Below are 22,180 nucleotides of genomic sequence, written 5' to 3' on the forward strand. Positions count from 1 at the left end.
TTTTTAATAGAAGCCAATGGAAAAACGGATCCAAACAGATGCACACAATTGCATCTCCCCCATAAAGTGAATACGTTAACACATTGTGAACCCAGAATAACTAAAGAGCAATGGTGAATGTGTAAAGTTATGGTGTGTTTACACAGACAGATTTAGCTGACAGATTTTTGAAGCCAAAGCCAGGAAAGCATTTGAAAAGAGGAGAAATCTAGGGGGGAGAATTGGCTCAGTTGCACTTGCAACTGAGCCAATTCTCCCCCTTAGATTTCTCCTCTTTTCAAATGCACCAATCAGATTCCACTTTTCATCCCTCACGGACTCTTTGAAAAATGAAAGGTGGAATCTGATTGGTTGCTAGGGGCCACTAATACAATCTTACTTTACACCAGTTTGATAAATGTCCCCCTTAGGGTACTATTACACCAACAGATCTGACAACAGATTATCTGCCAAAGATTTGAAGCCAAACCCAGGAACAGACTATAATCAGAGAACAGGTCATAAAGGAAAGACTGGATTTCTCCTCTTTTCACATCCACTCCTGGGTTTGGCTTCAAATCTTTGGCAGATAATCCATCGTCAGATCTGTTGGTGGAATAGGGCCTTAGTCTTTCCTTTATGACCTGTTCTCTGTTTATAGTCTGTTCCTGGCTTTGGCTTCAAAAATCTGTCAGATAAATCTCTCTGTGTAAAAGCACTCTAAGGCCATGTTCACATGGCGTAAGAGACCTGCCGGGTGACGGAGCGGCCGGTCTCTGAAAAGATAATCTTTCCTACCGCAGAGTTCTGATGCAGGCGCCTCCGTGCGCGCTCGCATCAGAACTCCTCACTGCCAGCTATGAAGCTTGCGGCCGCTCGCTTCATAGTGTGCACTGACATGGTTTCCAATGGCCGCTATTCACTGAATACGGACGCAGAAATCTGACATGTCAGTTGTTTGCGGCGCCGCGAGGGGTCCCGGCCGGAGTGTATATCATGTGTATACACTGCAGCCGGAATCCCGTAGACATCCGGCCAATGTATTTTCTCGTATTAACTACGGCCATTGTTGCAAATACGAAAAAATAAGTTGTGTGAACATAGCCTCATGGTGCGTTTACACAGACAGATTTATCTGAAAGATTATTGAAGCCAAAGATAGGAACAGACTATAAACAGAGAACAGGTCATAAAGGAAAGACTGAGATTTCTCCTCTTTTCCAATCTTTACTTTATGACCTTTTCCCTGTTTATAGTCTGTTCCTGGCTTTGGCTTCAATTATCTAACAGATAAATCTGTCTGTGTACACATCCCAAAACGGCAAGATTGCTTCTGTCAATTGATTTGTAGTCCTATCTATGCATTGCAGCCGTGGTCCTCCCACATGAATCAATACAGATTATTCCGTCCTTTGTAGGTCTATGGGGAATGGTATTTTTGAAAGAGGCCTCATTGAGTCTCATTGGTGCTGGGTTACCAGATATAAAGGTCCCGTTGAGAGTCTATTGTGTAGAGTACTTCTCTGTGACGCAAGCTCAGCAGACATTTCTATCCATCGCTGACATCAGTAAATAACCTTTAGTGACTTTGATGGAGAGTATTGTAGGAGATAAATGATTGGAAGCAGCATACATACATCAAGTAACGCAGAAGAAAATGGAATTACCAGAGACTCCGGACAGGGATAATAACCAGAATAGAGGAAATCGTCCTTCATTAATACTGAGATAGCTTTCAAAATGAAAGAGAGGAACAAGTTCAGATGGATGTAGTTTCTCGTACAGTGAAGTTTTCTAGATTGAGAAGAAGAGAAAACAATCAAAATCAAAATGACTCTGAAAGATATCACTTTATACCTAACACCGTAATGATAAAGCTCATTTTGTTCTTAAGGACCACAGGAATTTTGTTGTTTTGTCTATCAGTGTTCTATGAATCCTTTCAGCATCCTCTCGAATTTTTGTCCTGCTTAGGCTAGAGTCACACTAGGTTTTTGCAATCAGATTAAGGCTATGTTCGCATATTCGTATATTTTTGTAAAAGTATGGCCGTTGTTGCAATTGGCAACAATGGCCGTACTTTGTACGAAAACATACGTTGCCTTGCCTTCTATGGGGCCCCGGCCGGAGCGTATACACATAGTATACGCTCCGGCCGGGATCTCTCGCTGCGCCGTAGAAAAATGACATGTCAGTTTTCTGCGGCTGCTATTCAGTGAATAGCGGCCACAGAAAACCCTGTCAGTGCACACTATGGAGCAAGCGGCTCCGGCCGCTCGCTCCATAGTGTGCAGTTGGGAGTTCGGATGCGGGTGCGCACGGATGCATCCGCATCACAACTCTGCGGTCCTAAAAATCATGATCTTTTCAGAGACCGGCGGTTTAAATAATGGAAGTCAATGAAGAAATGGATCAAAACAGATGCTCACAAATGCATCTGTTTTTTCCATCTGTTTTCTGCAAAAAAAAGGATGAAAACGGATTGCAAAAACGTAGTGTAGCCTTATGAATGTTTTTTTTTTTTGCCAAGTTGTATTTATTTTACTAAATGTAATCTGAAAGTTATACAGATTTCTACATTTCTTCTATTAAAAAATGTCCAGTTTTCCAGTACTTATGAGTTGCTGTATGTCCTGCAGGAAGTGGTGTATTCTTCTTAGTCTGACACAGTGCTCTCTGCTGCCACCCCTGTCCATGTCAGGAACTGTCCAGAGTAGGAAAGGTATTCTATGGGGATTTGCTCCTGCTCTGGACAGTTCCTGACTTGGACAGAGGTGGCAGCAGAGGGCAGCGTGTCAGATTGGAAGGACCACACCACTTCCTGCAGGGCAGACAAAAAAGGATTGCTGATTTTTTTTGTTTTGTTGAATATCAGAAAAAAATTATAAAACGAAAAATATTTTTAAAAAATTAACAAATAGGATACTAATAAAAACTAGCAATTGTGGCACAAAAATGGCACCCCAATTATTCCTGTTGGTGGAAAAATAAAAGTACTATGGTTCTCAGAAGGCGAGGAGGAAAAAATTAAAATAAAATAAAAAAAATTAAAAAAACACCTGGTGTGGTCCTTAAAGGGGTTATCCAGTGCAACAAAAACATGGCCATTTTCTTTCAGAGAGAACACGACTATTGTCTCCAGTTCAGGTGTGGTTTGCAATTATAATCCATTCACTTCAATGGAACTGAGCAGCAAAACCCCGCCCAAGCTTGAGACAAGATCGGGCTGTCTCTGGAAGAAAGTGGCCGTGTTTTTGTAGCGCTGGATAATCCCTTTAAGACCACGGTGTCCTTAAGGGGTTAAGCAGTGCATATAACTCCCTAAGTTCCTGCTTTTTCTCCTGCGATGTCCAGATTTACTAAACTGTCTAATTCTTAGCAAATTTAGACTAAACAATCTAAGAATGCATTTATCATAGGGACTATCATGTCTAGTCTAAGTTTAGAGGAACTATTAGTTGGCTTACATTAATCCAAATTGTTATGCCAGAAATTTGCCCCATTTTTGTGGCGTATAGAGTCACACACGACAAAGGATAAAGCCACACCCACTTTCTGCTAAGCCACACCCCTTGTCTATGAACGCACTAAAGTGTCCAAAACCTATAATAAAAATGTAAGTCATATAATCCTGTTTTTGGGGGGTATTTGCAATAAATTAGGCAATGTTCACACAACGTATGTTTTGCATAAATCACGGCCTTTGTTGCAATTTGCAACAACGGCCATGATTTATGCAAAACATACCTTGTATTTGAATGAATGGAATCCCAGCTAGAGCGTATACACACAGTATCCAACCGGCCGCATGAAAAACTGACATGTCAGTTTTCGCGGTTGCTATTCATTGAATAGCGGTCGCACATAACATGTCAGTTCACACAATAGAAAGTGCGGCCAGCCGCACTCTCCATTGTGTGCAATGGTGAATTGGGATGCGGGCGCACACGGGTGTGCCCGCATCGGAATTCAACAGAAATGAAGATCATCTGGCCCCTACTGCAATACCGGCTGGGATGATCTTCACTAACAACGGCCGTTCTGTAACCCAGATGGGTTACAGAACAGCCTGTGTTTCAGGTAGTGTGAACCCGGCCATATACTGTATACATTTAGATCTGGAGACCGTCAATACCACTGAAACTAAAAAAGAATATACATGAATCCACTGTGCCAGATCTTCAACAATACAATAACCAGAATTTATTGCTATAAACTATAACGGCCGTCTATATTTTAGGAAAAGAAGTCGGTCATTTGGAAAACAACGTGGAAAGTTCTCCGGAGCTCAGCCACTCATTTTGCTGCTCAGATGGTGTAAAATATTTAATTGTTGACTCGCCTAAGGTTATTACCTCGCAGCATGTCTGTCTCTTCTCAACCTTGAAGGACATAAAAGATCATTCAAAACACTAACATTTTCCACATAAGAATAGTTATTGCATAACAGCTACCAGCATGCCCATAATAGCACATGCAGGAGATTACACTGATACGGGAGGGTGCTGCTTTTCTGTGCAATTTACAGAAATTACTGTATTGCTTTATGTTGTTATAGTTATTTACAGTCATCTATTAAGATTGATTCAGACTCGGCAGGTTTGTTGTATAAAGGTCCGCAACCGTTCCATAGCAGAAATACATGTATGTGCCGAAGAAGAGGTGTACGCTAGAGGGTTTTATTTGCAGTAATTGTTGTGACAAATCATATATTAGGCTGGAATTAGAGATGAGGGAATCTACAGTAAGGGTCCTATTCCATGGGCCGAGCAGGGCCCGATCAATGATGTAAAAGAGCGCGGATCTGCTAGATCAGCGCTCGTTTACTGGGCCTATCCCACGGCCCCGATATCGTTAAGCGAGGGCTGCAGGGACATTGTTACCGATGTCCTTGCAGCCCTTGTTTCATACATTACCTGTCCGGGCTGCAGGTCTTCTCCTTCTTCCTTCCGGTCCCGCGCCGCAGCAGCTTCAGAGCGGGGCTGTCTGGACTGTTAGGTCTGAACCTAAATGAACAATCAGCCGATGACACGATCATCGGCTGATCGTTCTCTCTATTCCACGGAGCGTTAATCGGCCGAATCGGGCCGATTCGGCTGATTATCGCTCTAATTTGGCCGATTATCGCTCCGTGAACTAGGCCCCTAAGAACAAATCGCTTTGTTCCTATCTGTATTCTGCTCATCAGGCTGTGAGCTTTGAAGTCTGCTCCGCACCCTCGGAAAAGATGGATCCCGTCCTGGAAGAAACTGCCCATGTGCCCTCGGTGGAATCCTCCCCAGCTAGAAGCATGTCCGTTTAGTATTTCTACTAACTCACTCCGCCAGTCACTGACTACTTTGCAGACACAACCTTGGGGTTTACCAGAAGTGAAGTTAAGAACCGTGTACAGGGACACTTACCAATCATGAAGCTACTGTGCCACTGCCAATGCCGTGATTTTGGGTACTTACCGAAATAAACAAAGAATTGCACTCCCAATTGTGAGAGCTATCAGAGAGGCACTGTGCCCGAGTGTGTAGATTGCCTTCACTATTACATAGAAAGACAGCTGGGAAGAGAAGAAAATACATTTAGTAACAGTAATCCAAAATTTACACACAAACTAACATCACTAATATACAATGGGAATACTTGGTTAACTATCGATTTAAAAAAAAAAAAAAAAAAAATAATAATATATATATATATATATTTATATATATATATATATATATATATATATATATATATATATATATATTTCACATAAAACTAATGTTTTGTTTGGAAATGCAAAGATTTTCCTCTTTTTTATTTATTTATTTTTATTATAGGTTCAGAACTTTTTGTATTCCATCAAACCACTATAAGTCATTGAAATAACAACATAGAAAGCCATTCTAATAGCTGGCGAAACTTCTTGGCAGGGCCCTCTTACTTATGTATAACTGTTTTATCACTTCTGCTACTTTACTGAATTAGAAGCCCCTAAGCATCACGATAGCGCTATAAGAAGAAAACAAGATATTAACGTGAATAACACATTGAAGATTTGTACCAATGTTCTGTAAAACATACTGTTAGTTTAATTGGCTTCCTATGAAACTGTTTATAGTATGCGTGTATCCAAGATTCTACTAAGGACCCTACTGAGGACAGGGAATGGTGTGAGTGACTGATCATTCCATTATCTGCACAAAAAGATAGCAAGCAACAGGACATAAAAATCTAATCACACCACTAAAGATATATCCACACATAAAAACTACAACTAACTACAGCCAGGGGCTCTTTTCCTCCCAAAAAGTAATGAAAACTATAATAATATACAAGAGTATATGGAACGACAACAATGAAACTACTATCATACACACTGCACCATTATATATGGTCCTTGATAAAATATTATATCACACAGAACCTCCGGCTCTATTCAAAACTAAGGAGCCAGGGGCTGATTTAGAGAACACCAGGGTACAGAGGTTAGACCCCCCGCAACCTCTTACGTGTCCTGTCCCCTATCCTGGGTATAGAGGACAAGTAAGTCTTAATCAGAGAATCCCTTTAACGGTATGGACACTTTAAACAAGCAATTATGGTTTATTTTCTTGTTTTGTATGCATATGGAGCCAAAACATTTTCTTTGTGAGTCTTTATTAAAATGTTGCTTACTTCTACAAACTCCAGGGTTTCTCTCCCCTGTCTATTATCTTTGCTGCTGTATAACATTTTCTTGCTGTTATCTCTAGGGCTATGTTCACAAAACATATCTTTTCGTAAAAGTACATCCGTTGTTGCAATCGGCAACAACGGCCGTACTTTTTACAAAAAGATACGTTGCTTAGTTTTGTATGGGATCTCGGGCGAACCGTATACACATGGTATACGCTCTGGCCAGGATCCCTCACAGCACCGCAAACAACTGACATGTCGTTTTTCTGCGGCCGCAATTCAGTGAATAGTGGCCGTAGAAAACCATGTCAGTGCACACTATGAAGCGAGTGGCTCTGGCCGCTTGCTTCATAGTGTGCAATGAGGAGTTCTGATGCGGGCGCGCACGGATGCGCCCACATCAGAACACTGTGGCCGAAAGGATCATCTGGCCGGGATGATCTTTTCAGAGACCGGCCGCTCCGTGACCCGGCCGGGTCATGTAACGGCCGGTCTCTTACGCCATGTGAACATGGCCTAACACTAAGGCTGCATTCACACGTTTCGGGAAGTTGTCCGTGCTCACAGATCCATGCGCACGGACAATTTTACAGCCCACTGCTTTCTATTGGGCTATTCAGATGTTCCGTGATTTCACGGATCCGTGATCCGTTCCGTTAAAAAATAGGACATGTCATTACTCGGAACGGATGCACGGAAAGGATTCCCCATAGAAATCAATGAGATCTGTGTTTTTCACAGATGTACACGGATGTGGCATACGTGTTCATCCGTGAAAAACACGGATGTGATGCAATCAATATAATTTAAAATGCTTTAACACAGATCCATGAAAAAAACGGACACGGATACAAAACGGATGCAAAACGGATGCAAAACGGACTGTTTTGCACGGATCACGGAGGTTGCTGCCGGACCACAATCATAGACGGGGAAAAACACTGAACGTGTGAATCTAGCCTTAAAGTTAATCTAATGTATTTAGCTTTGGCTGAAGCAGCTAAAGTGTATGAAAAGAATAGGGCTCCTTAAACACATTACTAATTTGGACTCTGCAAATTTACTTTACAGTCTTACGGACAGTAAAGGGCCAATAAAGTTTATGGGCCAATGCAAATTATTGTGGATGGCCATTTGTCTGAAGCCTGGACAAGCAAAAAATATGACCTGCCAATATATGGTCTAGAATGTGGTCCATGCTCCATAGTTTCTTCACAAGTGCATGGTCCATGATTTTGGACGGAACACAGAGTATTATTAGTAAACTCCCACAAGATGTATCAAGAGGCGCATGCTTAAAGCTGGTTCAGATTTCCATTTCCAGTGTTGTAAATTTGGGTGGCCACACCCCTGCCATAAAGCCACACTCAGTTTGCTGCAAGCTCCGCCTACTCGATGATTGCAGTGCAGTTTTGGCATCTCGAATTTGAGTCTAGAAAAATCCAACCTAAACCTTTTCCGGGGTTGACCTTCTCTCCAGAACTGACTGTTCCTCAGCCCTTATAGCTATAGCCATTCTTATGCACACGTGGTCTACATATTTACATACAGCAGACACCATAAAAGCCGTTTTATTGACATTTTAATGCCGATAAGTTATTTTAATAATTCAGCAGATGTTATGGAGTTAAAAATCCTTTTTATTATCAACACGTAGCCTGTCATGGGATTATAATGAATGGTTTGTCACATAATTATCCACACCTAGGTGACAATATGCATGCACAGCTCCATGTAATTAACATTTAATTAACACTACTTGGCTACATTATAATTATGTCCGCGTAAGAGCTGAGATCCCTTTCTCATTATATAGACTTTACTCTGGAGCGGTAACATATGTGTGCCTGCCATTACCGAGGACATTTTGCCCCTTCCATCCAAGTGTCCTCAGCACATAAATAGTCGCTGTAATTGTGTTGTCGCACAGCAGAAAGCGACCAAACACAAGAATTAACTGTGTAATCGAAGGGTAGTTAAGATTATATTAGTAATATTATTTTCCCTTAAAATGTTTTTTGATCACTTTTCTAACAGAACATGGGTATTCCTTACTATACTTCCATGCTCCATGTCGCTAAGGGTGCCTAGGTTCTCTGTCAAAAGTTATTTTTAGTGCATATTTAACATCAAAATTTTAATTAAACAATAAGTTATTTCTAATGACACATTCCCTTTAATATCTTTATGATAAAGTGTTGAAGTTGAATCCAATGGTCACGTCTGTGATGTTTTTTCATACACTCTGTGCTTTGGTAATTTATGGCATTGAAAAAATCATGCCTTTGGCAAGAGGGGGTGATATACACAAACGATTGCGAGACCGGGAAGCTTTTTGGCAATTTATGTTGGGCACACGTGCCCCTGAGGGCATGAATATACGTCGGGAGTTATTATTCCATTATTAATTTTATTTATATCATCAGTTGCTGCCTTCTAGTTTCCCTCGGATACACACACATACATTTATCATTTTTGTTAGTTATGTGTTTTTAGGTGTAATCTCAATCACGTTATGTTTGTGAATATGCCCCTTGTTCACACTTATGCAATGCACAGCGTCTTTTCTATATGGTGATTCCATAGTCAGTTGGTGTGTATTTTCCACTGTCCATACATATCTAATTATAACATTTATTTATTAGTATATAACAGGTATGTTTTGGAACTGCTTAGGATTTATACATGTATACATCTATTGTATACATCCATGTATACATCTACTGGTATCCTAAGAATATGTAGATCTATCATCTATTACCATTATGTCCATCTCTTACTCGGCTGTCTGTTTATCCGAAAATGTTTTTACTGTTTACTTTTGTACATATGTATTTTGTAAATGGAAGTGCTGAGAGTGGTGGCTACACCAACAGCACACCATATGTTCATTTATTCACTCCCTCTGTTATTTAAATCACCTGGCTGTAAGGTATTTAGGAAGGAATGCAGTGGGGTGGGATTATCAGTGAACAAGAGTGCGCATGCGCTTGAAACGCGTCTGAATCCTGTGGGGTCCCTGCACTATGGTGTATCACATGCTTGATTTGCAATGAAAAATAAAGGCAACGTTCTTCGTAAGTGCTGGATCATTGTTTTCCTTGTATGCTTTGGTAAGATACCTAAGCATTAGGTGTGTAGCTAGGGTTCATGGGGCCCCATAAAAAGAAACTGTACGGGGCCCCATGAATCATGGATGGGCCCATCCCCCCAGATTCACATGACCCTGCTCAGTCCTGTAGTGTTCCATTCTACCAAATCCCCAATGTGGCGTAGAGGGACTGTGCCGGGTCACAAGAGAGCCTTGCAGTGGGTGCTGGGTACTACCATGGAGGCAGACCACGTTTTGCTGGGGTGGCTCGCTTGAGTGGCAACTGCCACACAGGCCCCGTAGCAATTGCATGGTCTGCCTTCATGGTAGCTAGGCCACTGCCTTGCATAACATTATGTTGTTATATTATATTGTACTAAAAGCAATGTCTCTGGAGGAACATATCTATGTATTAGGACATCTGATGGAGCATGGAATTATAACAGAGGCATAACTACCACCTTAGCAGCCATAGCAGCTGCTACAGGGCCCGCCGCATCAAGGGGCCCACCAGAGGACCCCCAGCTTTAGAACTTGCACTAACACTGACTGACTTGTTGTTTCTGACTGGTTCTTCATTGGTGGGCCCCCAGGATCATTTCCTCTGGTGGGCTCCAGATACCCCAGTCCAACACTGGGCCCAGTGTCCCACTCATGTCATATACTGGGCCCCCTGAGTCGCCATCATTTGCAGCTCCAGGTGGCTGTCAAATGCTTGCAGTGTATGACTACAATTGACGGCTTAGTTGTCAGTCTGGGGGGGTCAATCAAAGGTTTGCTACGGGGTCCAGCCATTTCTAGTTACGGCCCTAAATCGGAAGGTAACACTATTGTCCCCTACACTATTATTGGTATTGTATTATAGCCCTAAACAGTTCAGAGGTTGCACAGGGTCATAATAGGGCCATATGCATGATGCCTTTTAGTCTAACAAGGAATGTAAGAGAAATGGAAAGACATAGTTGGTAGGATACCTGATCCTCTTATTTATAGACCAGGAAACTGCTTTCTTTCTGGTGAGATTTCAGCTTTCAAACTGAACAGTAATCAGTCCTGTTATTATTAGCTCGGAATTTCCATATTTATTTCAGTACATTCTCAGAATGACAGAGATGCATTTATGGGACTACATGCCCATTGCTCATAGAAGAGAGACTGCGGAAAGATTGCCGTACACTTTTATTTAGCATTTTTTGTGTTCACTACTTAGTGTGATAATTAAACAAGCATGGCGCCTCGTCGTCTCTCGTGCGTTCAGACTACGGAATTCGCGTTAATAAATTCCGGCGGATTCCGTTGCCTGTACGCGCTCACGGCCTCTCCGCCCGTGCCATAGACACCGTTCTATGCACAGGCGGATTCCACCGATAGAATTGACACGTCAATTCTTTCGGCGGATAGCGGAATCGGCCGGCCCATAGAATGGTGCGCGGCCGTAAGTGGGTACGAGCTATGGAATCCAGGGGAATTTATCTGTGTGAGTTCCGTAGTCTGAACGCACCCTAAAGGTTAAAATGTAAGTAGGTGCTCACTAAATTCACTAGTTTCGTCCACACATGGACGTCATCAGTAGCCCTCCTCCTGATGACGTCCATGTATGAACCAGACTAGTTCCCGGCCGGACTTCTCCTTTAACAAGTCACAGATCATGAATCACAATAAAATTAAACATATTCCATAACCCTTCAACACCACTACATACTAATTGTATTACGGTATGTTACTCTAAAACCACATTTAAACCTTTCAAATAACTCATTCTATACATAATAAAACCCAATGCCATAACTAATTAGGACACTTAAGTAATTTATAACAGACAAGATTGGGATTTCAGTTACCTAATCTGTAATCCTAATGTCTTGTTCTACCATTCACTTTTCAGCGGAGAAGAGGAAGAGATATCCCTGTAGCAGTTCTCTGCCTGATTCATCATCACGGTTCTTCACTGCTTCATAGAATTAATGTGATCAAGAATAAAGTCATTAACTTCTCTCTGCTAAAGTATATTGCTCCATTATAAATCATTTTCATTAAATTAGGATTTACGTTACCAGTATGAAATGGGGACTAAGTGCTCAGTACAAGTAATAGCACAAGCGAAGGGGAGAATATACATGGAGTGTATGGAGCATTTAATCTGCACTTATTATACACTTGAGCTCTAAAAGTAATGTTCAGATCCTGCAGCTTAACCCCTTGCCTCTAAAGCCTGTTTTGGCCTTAATGACCAGGCTCATTTTTCAAAATCTGACCTGTCTCACTTTATGCGCTTATAGCTCAGTGATGCTTTAACATATGCTAGCGATTCTGAGATTGTTTTTTCGTCACATATGACACTTTATATTAGTAGCAAAATTTGGTCACTACTTTGTGTATTTTTTGTGAAAAACATCAAAATATCATGAAAAATTTGAAAATTTTGCATTTTATGAACTTCTGAAATTCTCTGCTTCTAAAAAAGGAAGTCACAGCACATAAATTAGTTACTAAATCACATTACCAATATGTCCTCTTTATTCTGGCATAATTTGGGAAACATATTTTACTTTTTTAGGGTGTTACGGGGCTTAGAAATTTATTAGCAAATTATCACATTTTGTGAAAATTTCCAAAACTGATTTTTTTTAGGGACCAGTTCTTTTTTTAAATGGATTTAGAAGGCTTGTATACTGGAAATCCCCATAAGTGACCCCATTTTGGAAACTAGATACCTTAAAGAATTAATCTAGGGGTATAATGAGCATTTTAACCCTACAGGGGCTGGAGGAAATTATTCACAATTAGGCCGTAAAAAAATCGAAAATTTAAATTTTCAAATAATATATACGTTTAGATTAAAGTTTCTCATTTTCAAAAGGAACATGAGAAAAAAAGCATGCCAAATTTTGTAACGCAGGTTCTCCTGAATACAACGGTACCCCAGATGTGGGCGTAAACCACTGTATGGGCACACAGCCGGGCTCAGAAGGGAAGGAGCACCAATTAGCTTTTTTAATGCAGATTTTGCTGAAGAAGTTTCTGAGCGCCAGGTGCATTTGCAGAGCCCCTGTAGTGTCCGCAGAATAGAATCCCCCCAAAAGTCACCCCATTTTCGAAAGTACACCCCTCAAAGGATTCATCTTTGGGTAGGATGAGCATTTTGACCCCACATGCATTAGAGGAAAGTATTCAAAATTAGACAGTAAAAATGAAAAACACAAATTTTTCCAACAATATGTTTGTTTAGTTTGAAATTTCTCAATTTCACGAGGAACAAGAGAAAAAAAGTACCCCAAAATTTGTAAAGAAGGTTCCCCTGAATACAACGGTACCCCATATGTGGGCATAAAACACTGTATGGGCACACAGCGGGGCTCAGAAGAAAAGGAGCGCCAATTAGCTTTTTCAATGCAGATTTTGCTGAAGAAGTTTCTGAGCGCCAGGTCCGTTTGCAGAGCCCCTGTAGTGTCCGCAGAAGAGAAACCCCCCAAAAGTCACCCCATTTTGGAAAGTACACCCCTCAAAGAATTCATCTTGGGGTGTGGTGACCATTTTGACCCCACAGGTATTAGAGGAAAGTATTCAAAATACTTGAATTTTTCCAATAATATGTTCGTTTAGTTTGAAATTTCTCAATTTCACAAGGAACATGAGAGAATCTGCACCCCAAAATTTGTAACGCAGGTTCTCCTGAGTACAACGGTACCCCATATGTGGGCATAAACCACTGTATGGCCACACAGGAGGGCTCAGAAGGAAGGGAGCGCCAATTAGCATTTTCAGTTCAGATTTTGCTGAAGTAGTTTCTGAGCGCCAGGTGCGTTTGCAGTGCCCCTGTAGTGTCCGCAGAAGAGAACCCCCCCCCAAAAGTCACCCCATTTTGGAAAGTACACCCCTCAAAGAATTCATCTTGGGGTGTGGTGACCATTTTGACCCCACAGGTATTAGAGGAAAGTATTCAAAATAAGACAGTAAAATTGAAAAACTAGAATTTTTCCAATAATATGTTCGTTTAGTTTGAAATTTCTCAATTTCACTAGGAACAGGGGAGAAGCTGCATGCCCAAATCTGTAACGCAGGTTCTCCTGAGTAGAACTGTACCCCATATGTGGGCATAAACCACTGTATGGGCACCCAGCCGGGGTCAGAAGGGAAGGAGCGCCAATAAGCATTTTCAGTGCAGATTTTTACGAAGAAGTTTCTGAGCGCCAGGTGCGTTTGCAGCGCCCCTGTAGTGTCAGCAGAATAGAACCCCCCCAAAAGTCACCCCATTTTTGAAAGTACACCCCTCAAAGAATTCATCTTGGGGTGTGGTGACCATTTTGACCCCACAGGTATTAGAGGAAAGTATTCAAAATAAGACAGTAAAATTTAAAAACTAGAATTTTTCCAATAATATATTCGTTTAGTTTGAAATTTCTCAATTTCACTAGGAACAGGGGAGAAGCTGCATGCCCAAATCTGTAACGCAGGTTCTCCTGAGTAGAACGGTACCCCATATGTGGGCATAAACCACTGTATGGGCACACAGCCGGGCTCAGAAGGGAAGGAGCGCCAATTAGCATTTTCAGTGCAGATTTTTCCGAAGAAGTTTCTGAGCGCCAGGTGCGTTTGCAGTGCCCCTGTAGTGTCAGCAGAATAGAACTCCCCCAAAGGTCACCCCATTTAGGAAAGTACACCCCTGAAAGAATTCATCTTGGGGTGCAGTGAGCGGTTTGACCCCACAGGTATTAGAGGAAAGTATTCAAAATAAGACAGTAAAAATGAAAAACTGGAATTTTTCCAATTATATGTTTGTTTAGTTAAAAATTTCTTAATTTCACGAGGAATGGGAGAAAAAACGTACCCCAAAATCTGTAACGCAGCTTCTTCTGAGTAAAACGGTACCCCATATGTGGGCATAAACCACAGTATGGGCACACAGCAGGGCTCAGAAGGAAGGGAGCGCCAATTTGCTGGAGCAAAACCGCAGCTAGAAATAGTTATTAGAATAGCGCAGTTACTAAAATACAATAAAAAATGAGATTACAGGTAATGTGGGGTGGTCACGGGCAACCTGGGGTGGTCACGGGCAACCTGGGGGGGTCACGGGCAACCTGGTGTGGTCACGGGCAACCTGGTGTGGTTATGGGCAACCTGCGGTGGTTATGGGCAACCTGCGGTGGTTACAGACAATCTGGGGTGGTTACGGGCAACGTGGGGTGGTTACGGGCAACGTGGGGTGGTAATGGGCAACGTGGGGTGGTAACGGGCAACGTGGGGTGGTTACAGATAAACTGAAGTGCTTATAGGTAATCTGGGATGGGTACCTGTAATTTGGGGTCGTTACAGGCAATCTGGCGTGGTTACGGGAAATCTGGAGAGGATCACTGGCAATTTGGGGTGGTTAGAGGCAACGTGCGGTGGTTATAGGCAACGTGCGGTGGTTATAGGCAACGTGTGGTGGTCAGAGGCAACGTGCGGTGTTCAGAGGCAACGTGCGGTGGTCAGAAGCAACGTGCGGTGGTTACGTGCAATCTGGGGGGTTACGGGCAATCGGGGTTGATTACGCACCATCTGGAGGGGGTCACTGGCAATTCGGGGTGGTTACGGTCAACATGTGGTGGTTACAGGCAACGTGCGGTGGTTATAGGCAACGTGCGGTGGTTAGAGGCAACGTGCGGTGGTTAGGGGCAACGTGCGGGGGTTAGGGGCAACGTGCGGTGGTTAGGGGCGACGTGCGGTGGTTAGGGGCGACGTGCGGTGGTTAGAGGCGATGTGCGGTGGTTAGGGACAACGTGCGGTGGTTAGGGACAACGTGCGGTGGTTAGGGACAACGTGCGGTGGTTAGGGGCGACGTGCGGTGGTTAGGGGCGACGTGCGGTGGTTAGAGGCGACGTGCGGTGGTTAGGGGCGACGTGCGGTGGTTAGGGGCGACGTGCGGTGGTTAGAGGCGACGTGCGGTGGTTAGGGGTAATTTGGGAGTAAACTGCAATTATTACTATAATAAAAAGTGTGTGTTTTATTTTTTTGTATGTTTTTCACTTTTTGTACTTTATACATTCATTTTCACTGTATTACTATGATTACTGTGATATTTTCTATCACAGTAATCATAGTTCAGTGACAGAGACCAAATTGGTCTCTGTAACTTTAAATTTTCAGAGCTGGCTGGTTGTGAAGCGCATGCGCACTTCATAACCAGCCAGGACACCGAAGAGGAAGGAGCTCCAGGATCAGGTAACGTATATGGGGAAGGGGGGGTGGGGTGACTGGGGGACGGGGGTGACAGGGGGGGGGTGGGGGGCGACTTGGGGGGCGACACACTAAAACTTTTTATCCCCTGTCACCAATGATTTATGGTGACAGGGGATAAAAAGTGCTTTTTTGCACTGGGAACAGGCGATCAGCGGTATATAGTATATACCGCCGATCACCTGCTCCGGGACCACACGGGGGGTCCCCGATCACTGCCCCATGCTCTCCGCTACCTCCGGTGGCGGAGAGCATGGGGCTTTGATCATTTATTCATTTCCATCCCTGCGAACAAACATCGTTTGTTCGCAGGGATGGGGGCGGCCATCTTGGATGTGATGGCCGCCCGGGGAGGGGAGGGTTAGTGATCGCCCACTAGGGAGGCTGATCTGGGGTCTGATTTATACATTTTCATTTCCCCCACCGTGGATTCACGGTGGGGGGAGATGAAAGCGATCGACGGCGCTGGTAATACCCGTTACCGGTGGATCGCCGCTATAACGGTAATATCGGCGATCCGCCGGTTTCGAAGGACGAGGGGGGGGGGCCAGGGGACACATCAGATGTGGCGGCGGGAGGAGGCAACGTTCTGCAGCCTCCTCCCGCCGCCCAATCGGCGGGGGAACTCAAATCTCCCCCATAGACGCTGCGGTCGCATTGACCGCGGCGTTTATGGGGTTAACTGCCCACGGGGAGCGCGGCTCCCCTCCGGGCAGATGCAGCGGGAGGATGCTATGTGACATAGCCTCCTCCCGCTGCCCGATCACCGTCAGGGACAGCGGGGGGAGGCAGGGAAAGCATGACGTTTGGGGAACATCATGTTGCGGGAACTACTTGTTTTACATGGCGTTCCCCAAACGTAATTTTGCGGCAAGGGGTTAAAGTGTCAGTCGTTTCATTTTTTTTTTTTTTTGCAGAAATCAATAATCCAGGCAATTTTAAGACACTTTGCAATTGGGTTTATAAGGCAAATATGCCATTATCTGCATTCAAAAAGACTTTCCCCCGGTCCCCCCCTCTCTCCTCTCTCTCTCATTCACTGCTCATTATCAGGAAATCTCAACTCTTTTACATCAGTCGGACTCTGTCTGTTTTATGGAGAGGGGAGGGGAGGAAGAGGAAGGAGGGATATTAGTCGGCAGCAGAGAGCAGAGAACAAAGGATTACACAGCAGGGAGTCGCTGAAAGCCCCTAAAGATATGTATGCAGTGGGTGCCAAACACCACTTCTCCACCATTGGTTTTACAACATCTACCAACCTATACAGAATAGTTACAGTAAAGTTTTTTTTACCCTTTATTAAAAAAAAATGTTTTTTTGAAATGTTTAAAATATTTTTAGGTATATATTTATTTTTATTTAAAACCCACCCTTTCTTTCTCTCGGGCTTGTCCTGTCATACTCTATACTATAGTCACATATGCCCAACAGAGAGAGAGAAAGTGGATGTGGGTGACAAACTTTTTTTTTTTTTTTTTTTAACAGGGGATGAGTTTCTCAGTTTACAAGTCTAGTAAACAGACGGTAGTAAAAGAACAGCATGTTCCTCTACACAGAAATGTTGTCATTATATATGAGCAGGCAGAGGGATATACACATCTTGACACATTCTTGTATTTCATCACTGTAGAAAATAATATAAAAGCAACAGCATCTTATTTTTTTCTTTGCTAGAGTTTAAAATAAACTGATAATTCCCCTGATGCTTACTCATGTCTTGCAACATATTTATGCTTTAGATCCATAGACTGACATGTTATAGATAGAGATAGATAGAAAGATAGATAGATAGATAGATAGATAGATAGATAGATAGATAGATAGATAGATAGATAGGAGATAGATAGATAGGAGATAGATAGATAGGAGATAGATAGATAGATAGGAGATAGGAGATAGATCGATAGATAGATAGATAGATAGGAGATAGACAGATAGATAGATACATCCAGGAGAGATTAATAGACAGATAGATAGATAGATAGATAGATAGATAGATAGATAGATAAATAGATAGATATGGTGTCTTTAACCTCATGAACATAGACAATACACAGTTTAGATGAATGTGAAACATTACTGAGCATACTCTGTGACCAATGTTCACCGGGGAGCTGTTATTGTCTTATTCTATCTATCTATCTATCTATCTATCTATCTATCTATCTATCTATCTATCTATCTATCTATCTATCTATCTATCTATCTATCTATCTATCTATCTATCGGTATCATATGTCACTGTAATGCTGTACAGATCACTTTACAGCAGCCTCCTCTTTATCATCACAGGAAACAGTAAGTCTCAGCTTAGGTTTAGACCTAGTAGTGAGAATAAAAACTGCAAGATTTCAGGATTTCAGATTTTTATTTGATCATTCCTCTGTCCACTGCCTGCCCTGACCCGTGACCATGACTGAGTACTCTCTTTCTGTACTGGCCTGTTGCCTTTCTCCTTTATTAGCGCAAACTCCGACGGCTCTGACCTTGTGCCTGAACATCCTGGTTTCATCATTTATACCTAAAACTAATGAAAGTTTAATGCCATTTGTTTTTCAGGATCAATTAGAGAAAAACAGTAATGGAGTTGCTCAATGCTGAGGGAACAATTAGTGAATGACCTTGACATTAACATTTGTAAAATACAAACTTACACAAGTCGATTCATGCTAATTAGTTTTAGTTAAAAGAACAAAAGTGCTTACAGACCTTGACTGACTAAAAGGTGAAGCCATTTTTCAGGATGATAATGCATTTTGCCAGAGAGCAAAGTAAGTCACTGGGCTCTTACATGAGTCATAATCCTCTGCTACCACTAGCCTGCCCAGGCCTATACACATATATATCCTACAAAAATGGGCTATACACCAATGTAATCACAATCTCAAAAAATCTTTATTCAATAATTCATATTTTTTAAAGTATAGATGCAGAACAGAATAAAAACTAGATTTGCATTTCCAGGGAAATACATAGTGCTTGAAAAGAGCGCCCGTTTACCAGTGACTTCCTTTTAACTTTAATGCTGGGTGCCGTCAATTTAAGAGTGACTTGGGTCCCATCCCTTTAAGAGCAACTTGGCTCCCGTCCCTTTAAGAGCGACATGGGTCCTTTGGCTCTTAAAGGGACCCAGGTCGCTCTTAAAGAGACCCATTTAGCTCTTAAAGGGACCCATTTTGCTCTTAAAGGGACCCAGGTCGCTCTTAAAGGGACCCAGGTCGTTCTTAAAGGGACCCAGGTCGCTCTTAAAGGGAACCAGGTCGCTCTTTAAGGGACCCAGGTCGCTCTTAACGGGACCCATTTCGCTCTTAAAGGGACCCAGATCACTCTTATAGAGACCCAGGTCGCTCTTAAAGGGTTTCAGATCGCTCTTAAAGGGACCCAGGTCACTCTTAAAGGGCCCGAGGTCGCTTTTAAAGGGACCCATTTCGCTCTTAAAGGGCCGCAGGTCGCTTTTAAAGGGACCCATTTCGCTCTTAAAGGGACCCATTTTGCTCTTAAAGGGACCCAGGTCGCTCTTAAAAGGACCCATTTTGCTCTTAAAGGGACATATTTTGCTCTTAAAGAGACCCAGGTCGCTCTTAAAGGGACCCAGGTCGCTCTTAAAGGGACTCAGCTCGCTCTTAAAGGGACCCAGGTCGCTCTTAAAGGGACATATTTCGCTCTTGAAGGGACATATTTTGCTCTTAAAAGGACCCAGGTCGCTCTTAAAGGGACCCAGGTCGCTCATAAAGGGACCCAGGTCACTCATAAAGGGACCCAGGTTACTCATAAAGGGACCCAGGTCGCTCTTAAAGGGACCCGGGTCGCTCTTAAAGGGACCCGGGTCACTCTTAAAGGGACCCAGGTCGCTCTAGCGATATGGGTCTCTTTAAGAGCGACATGGGTCCCATACCTTTTGGAGTGACTTGGGTCCCTTTAAGAGCAACATTTGTCCCGTCCGTTTAAGAGCAACTTGGGTCCCGTCCCTTTAAGAGCGACTTGGATCCCTTTAAGAGCTACATGGGACCCTTTCAGAGCGACTTGGGTCCCGTCCCTTTAATAGCGACTTGGGTCCCTTTAAGAACGACTTGGGTCCCTTTAAGAGCGACATGGCTCCTGTCCTGTTAAGAGCAACTTGGGTCCCTTTAAGAACGACTTGTGTTCCTTTAAGGGCGACCTGGGTCCCTTTAAGAGTGACTTAGGTACTTATAATGGTAAAGATCATTGCTCGGTTACCATGACAACCTTACTCATGTCAGTGAGACAAAATTGTTAAGGACCTTCCATATATTACATCTTCTATTGGCCAATAGTGGACATGTGACTGTGGATGGTGTGATACATTGCCTGACGAGACTGTTGGCTGTTAACGGTTAGAGTGTGGCCATTATTTGCAATGGGCCATTATTTTCTATGGGAAATTAGGGGTCTTTAAACGTAAATTTCTTAAAAACAACAAATCTGATCAAAACGAAAAATAGATAGCACACCACACACCACCGAGGGCTTCGAAACGCAGTTTGAACGGAGTGTATGCACAAAGCGGTTCGGGCTGTATTACGCGCAGAAAAATGGTTGGAAGAAGAAGAAGAAACGGAAGAAGAAGAATACGGATTACAATATAGTGCTATAGTGCTTTTCAAGCACTATAATAATCCTTCACACAGGATGGCAATTCACAACAACATTAAGTAATAGAGGACAATTGAATGCAGCACAATGTAAACATAAGCCCACAGTGGGTAAAGTAGCATGACCACACAAGTCTCTATTGCACTGCACCTACAAGGTGCTAAGAACCTCTATACTCCCTACAGATCCTAAAGTGCCCGTGCAAACTTAATCACATATACACAGAAAGGATGGAGAAATAAAAGGCAATGATATTACCAGAACTGCTGTGTGTAGTCCCCCCCCCCCCCCCCACAGCAGTACAGGTAATATCACAGCCTTTTATTCCTCGATCCTTTCTATGTATATGTGATTCAGTTTGCACGGGCACTTTAGGATCTGTAGGGAGTATAGAGGTTCTTAGCACCTTGTAGGGGCAGTGCAATAGAGACTTGTGTGGTCATGCTACTTTACCCACTGTGGGCTTGTGTTTACATTGTGCTGCATTCAATTGTCCTCAATTAATGTTGTTGTGAATTGCCATCCTGTGTAAAGGATTATTTTTAATCTTTTCTGCATCTATACTTTTAAAAATATGAATTATTGAATAAAGATTTTTTGAGATTGTGATTAAATTGGTGTATAGCCCATTTTTGTAGGATATATATCTTACATGCGTCAGTATCAGCTGTGGTTTCTGTGTGCGACTCTCCGTTGCAGGAGGCGTCAGTGGCAAGTCATAAGTCTGACAATGATTGACCACTAATTGTGTGTGGCACCTAGATTTACTTCATCACCTAAGTGATGATCACATACACTAACAGCAGCAACAATCAGATACACTAGCAGCAACGACAATCAGATACACTAACAGGAACAACAATTAGGTAAACAAACAAGAGCACAAATCAGGTACAGCTACTGGGGACAGGGATGACTTTCAGGTACAGTAACAGGGGTTTAGAGGACAACAGGTACAGTGATGGAGGCTATCAGGTACAGGAACAGAGGGCAGGGACGGATAACCATTAGGTACAGCAACAGGTGACAGGGACAACTATCAGGTATAGTAACAGGGATACAGGGGAACAATAGGTACAGTAATGGAGACTATCAGGTACAGCAACAGGGGACAGGGACGGATGAATATTAGGTACAGCAAAAGGTGACAGCGATGACTATTAGGCACAGCAACAGGGATGAGGGGCAATTATTACATACAGTAACATTGGACAGTGGCAACAATCATTGTAGAATAGGGTTAATTTGTGTATGTGTTTGTGTTTGTGCTTACTGTGTGTGAGTGCTTATCATCTCTCTGGCTCTTAACTCATCCCACACAAGGAGGAGATCAGAGATGGGAGGGCTATCAGATGCTGCCCCTCCTGTCATTCTTACTGTAACTGGTCCGCCAGTAATGACATACCAATCTCAGTGATCCCCAGCCAAGGTAAGTAGTGATAGCTCCCTGGCTAGTTGCTGGGACCTGTCACCACGCACTGATGTCAATCAGAGTTAAACAATCACATGGCGAAAGCTTAACTCATTCATGTCCATGTACATAAGGTTCCAATAACATGCAGCAACCCCAGACATACATGTACGTGAAAAGATTAAAAATGATGTAAAAACATAATAAGTATACTT

The 22,180-nt window shown here is 42.8% G+C and overlaps 1 protein-coding gene across 2 annotated transcripts in view; it reads right to left on the bottom strand.

Moving 5' to 3' along the window:
- Window positions 1-22,180, bottom strand: part of VIPR2 (vasoactive intestinal peptide receptor 2) — a 68,445-nt gene that overhangs the window by 13,348 nt on the left and 32,917 nt on the right. For both annotated transcript variants that reach the window (XM_069958909.1, XM_069958911.1), the window contains 2 exons: window positions 5,433-5,530; window positions 1,647-1,773 (listed from right to left, as the gene is read on the bottom strand). In XM_069958909.1, coding sequence (XP_069815010.1) covers window positions 1,647-1,773; window positions 5,433-5,530 — 225 coding nt within the window. The remainder of the gene's footprint in view (window positions 1-1,646; window positions 1,774-5,432; window positions 5,531-22,180) is intronic.

This window comes from Dendropsophus ebraccatus, chromosome 2 (assembly GCF_027789765.1).
Source record: "Dendropsophus ebraccatus isolate aDenEbr1 chromosome 2, aDenEbr1.pat, whole genome shotgun sequence".
NCBI lineage: Eukaryota > Metazoa > Chordata > Amphibia > Anura > Hylidae > Dendropsophus > Dendropsophus ebraccatus.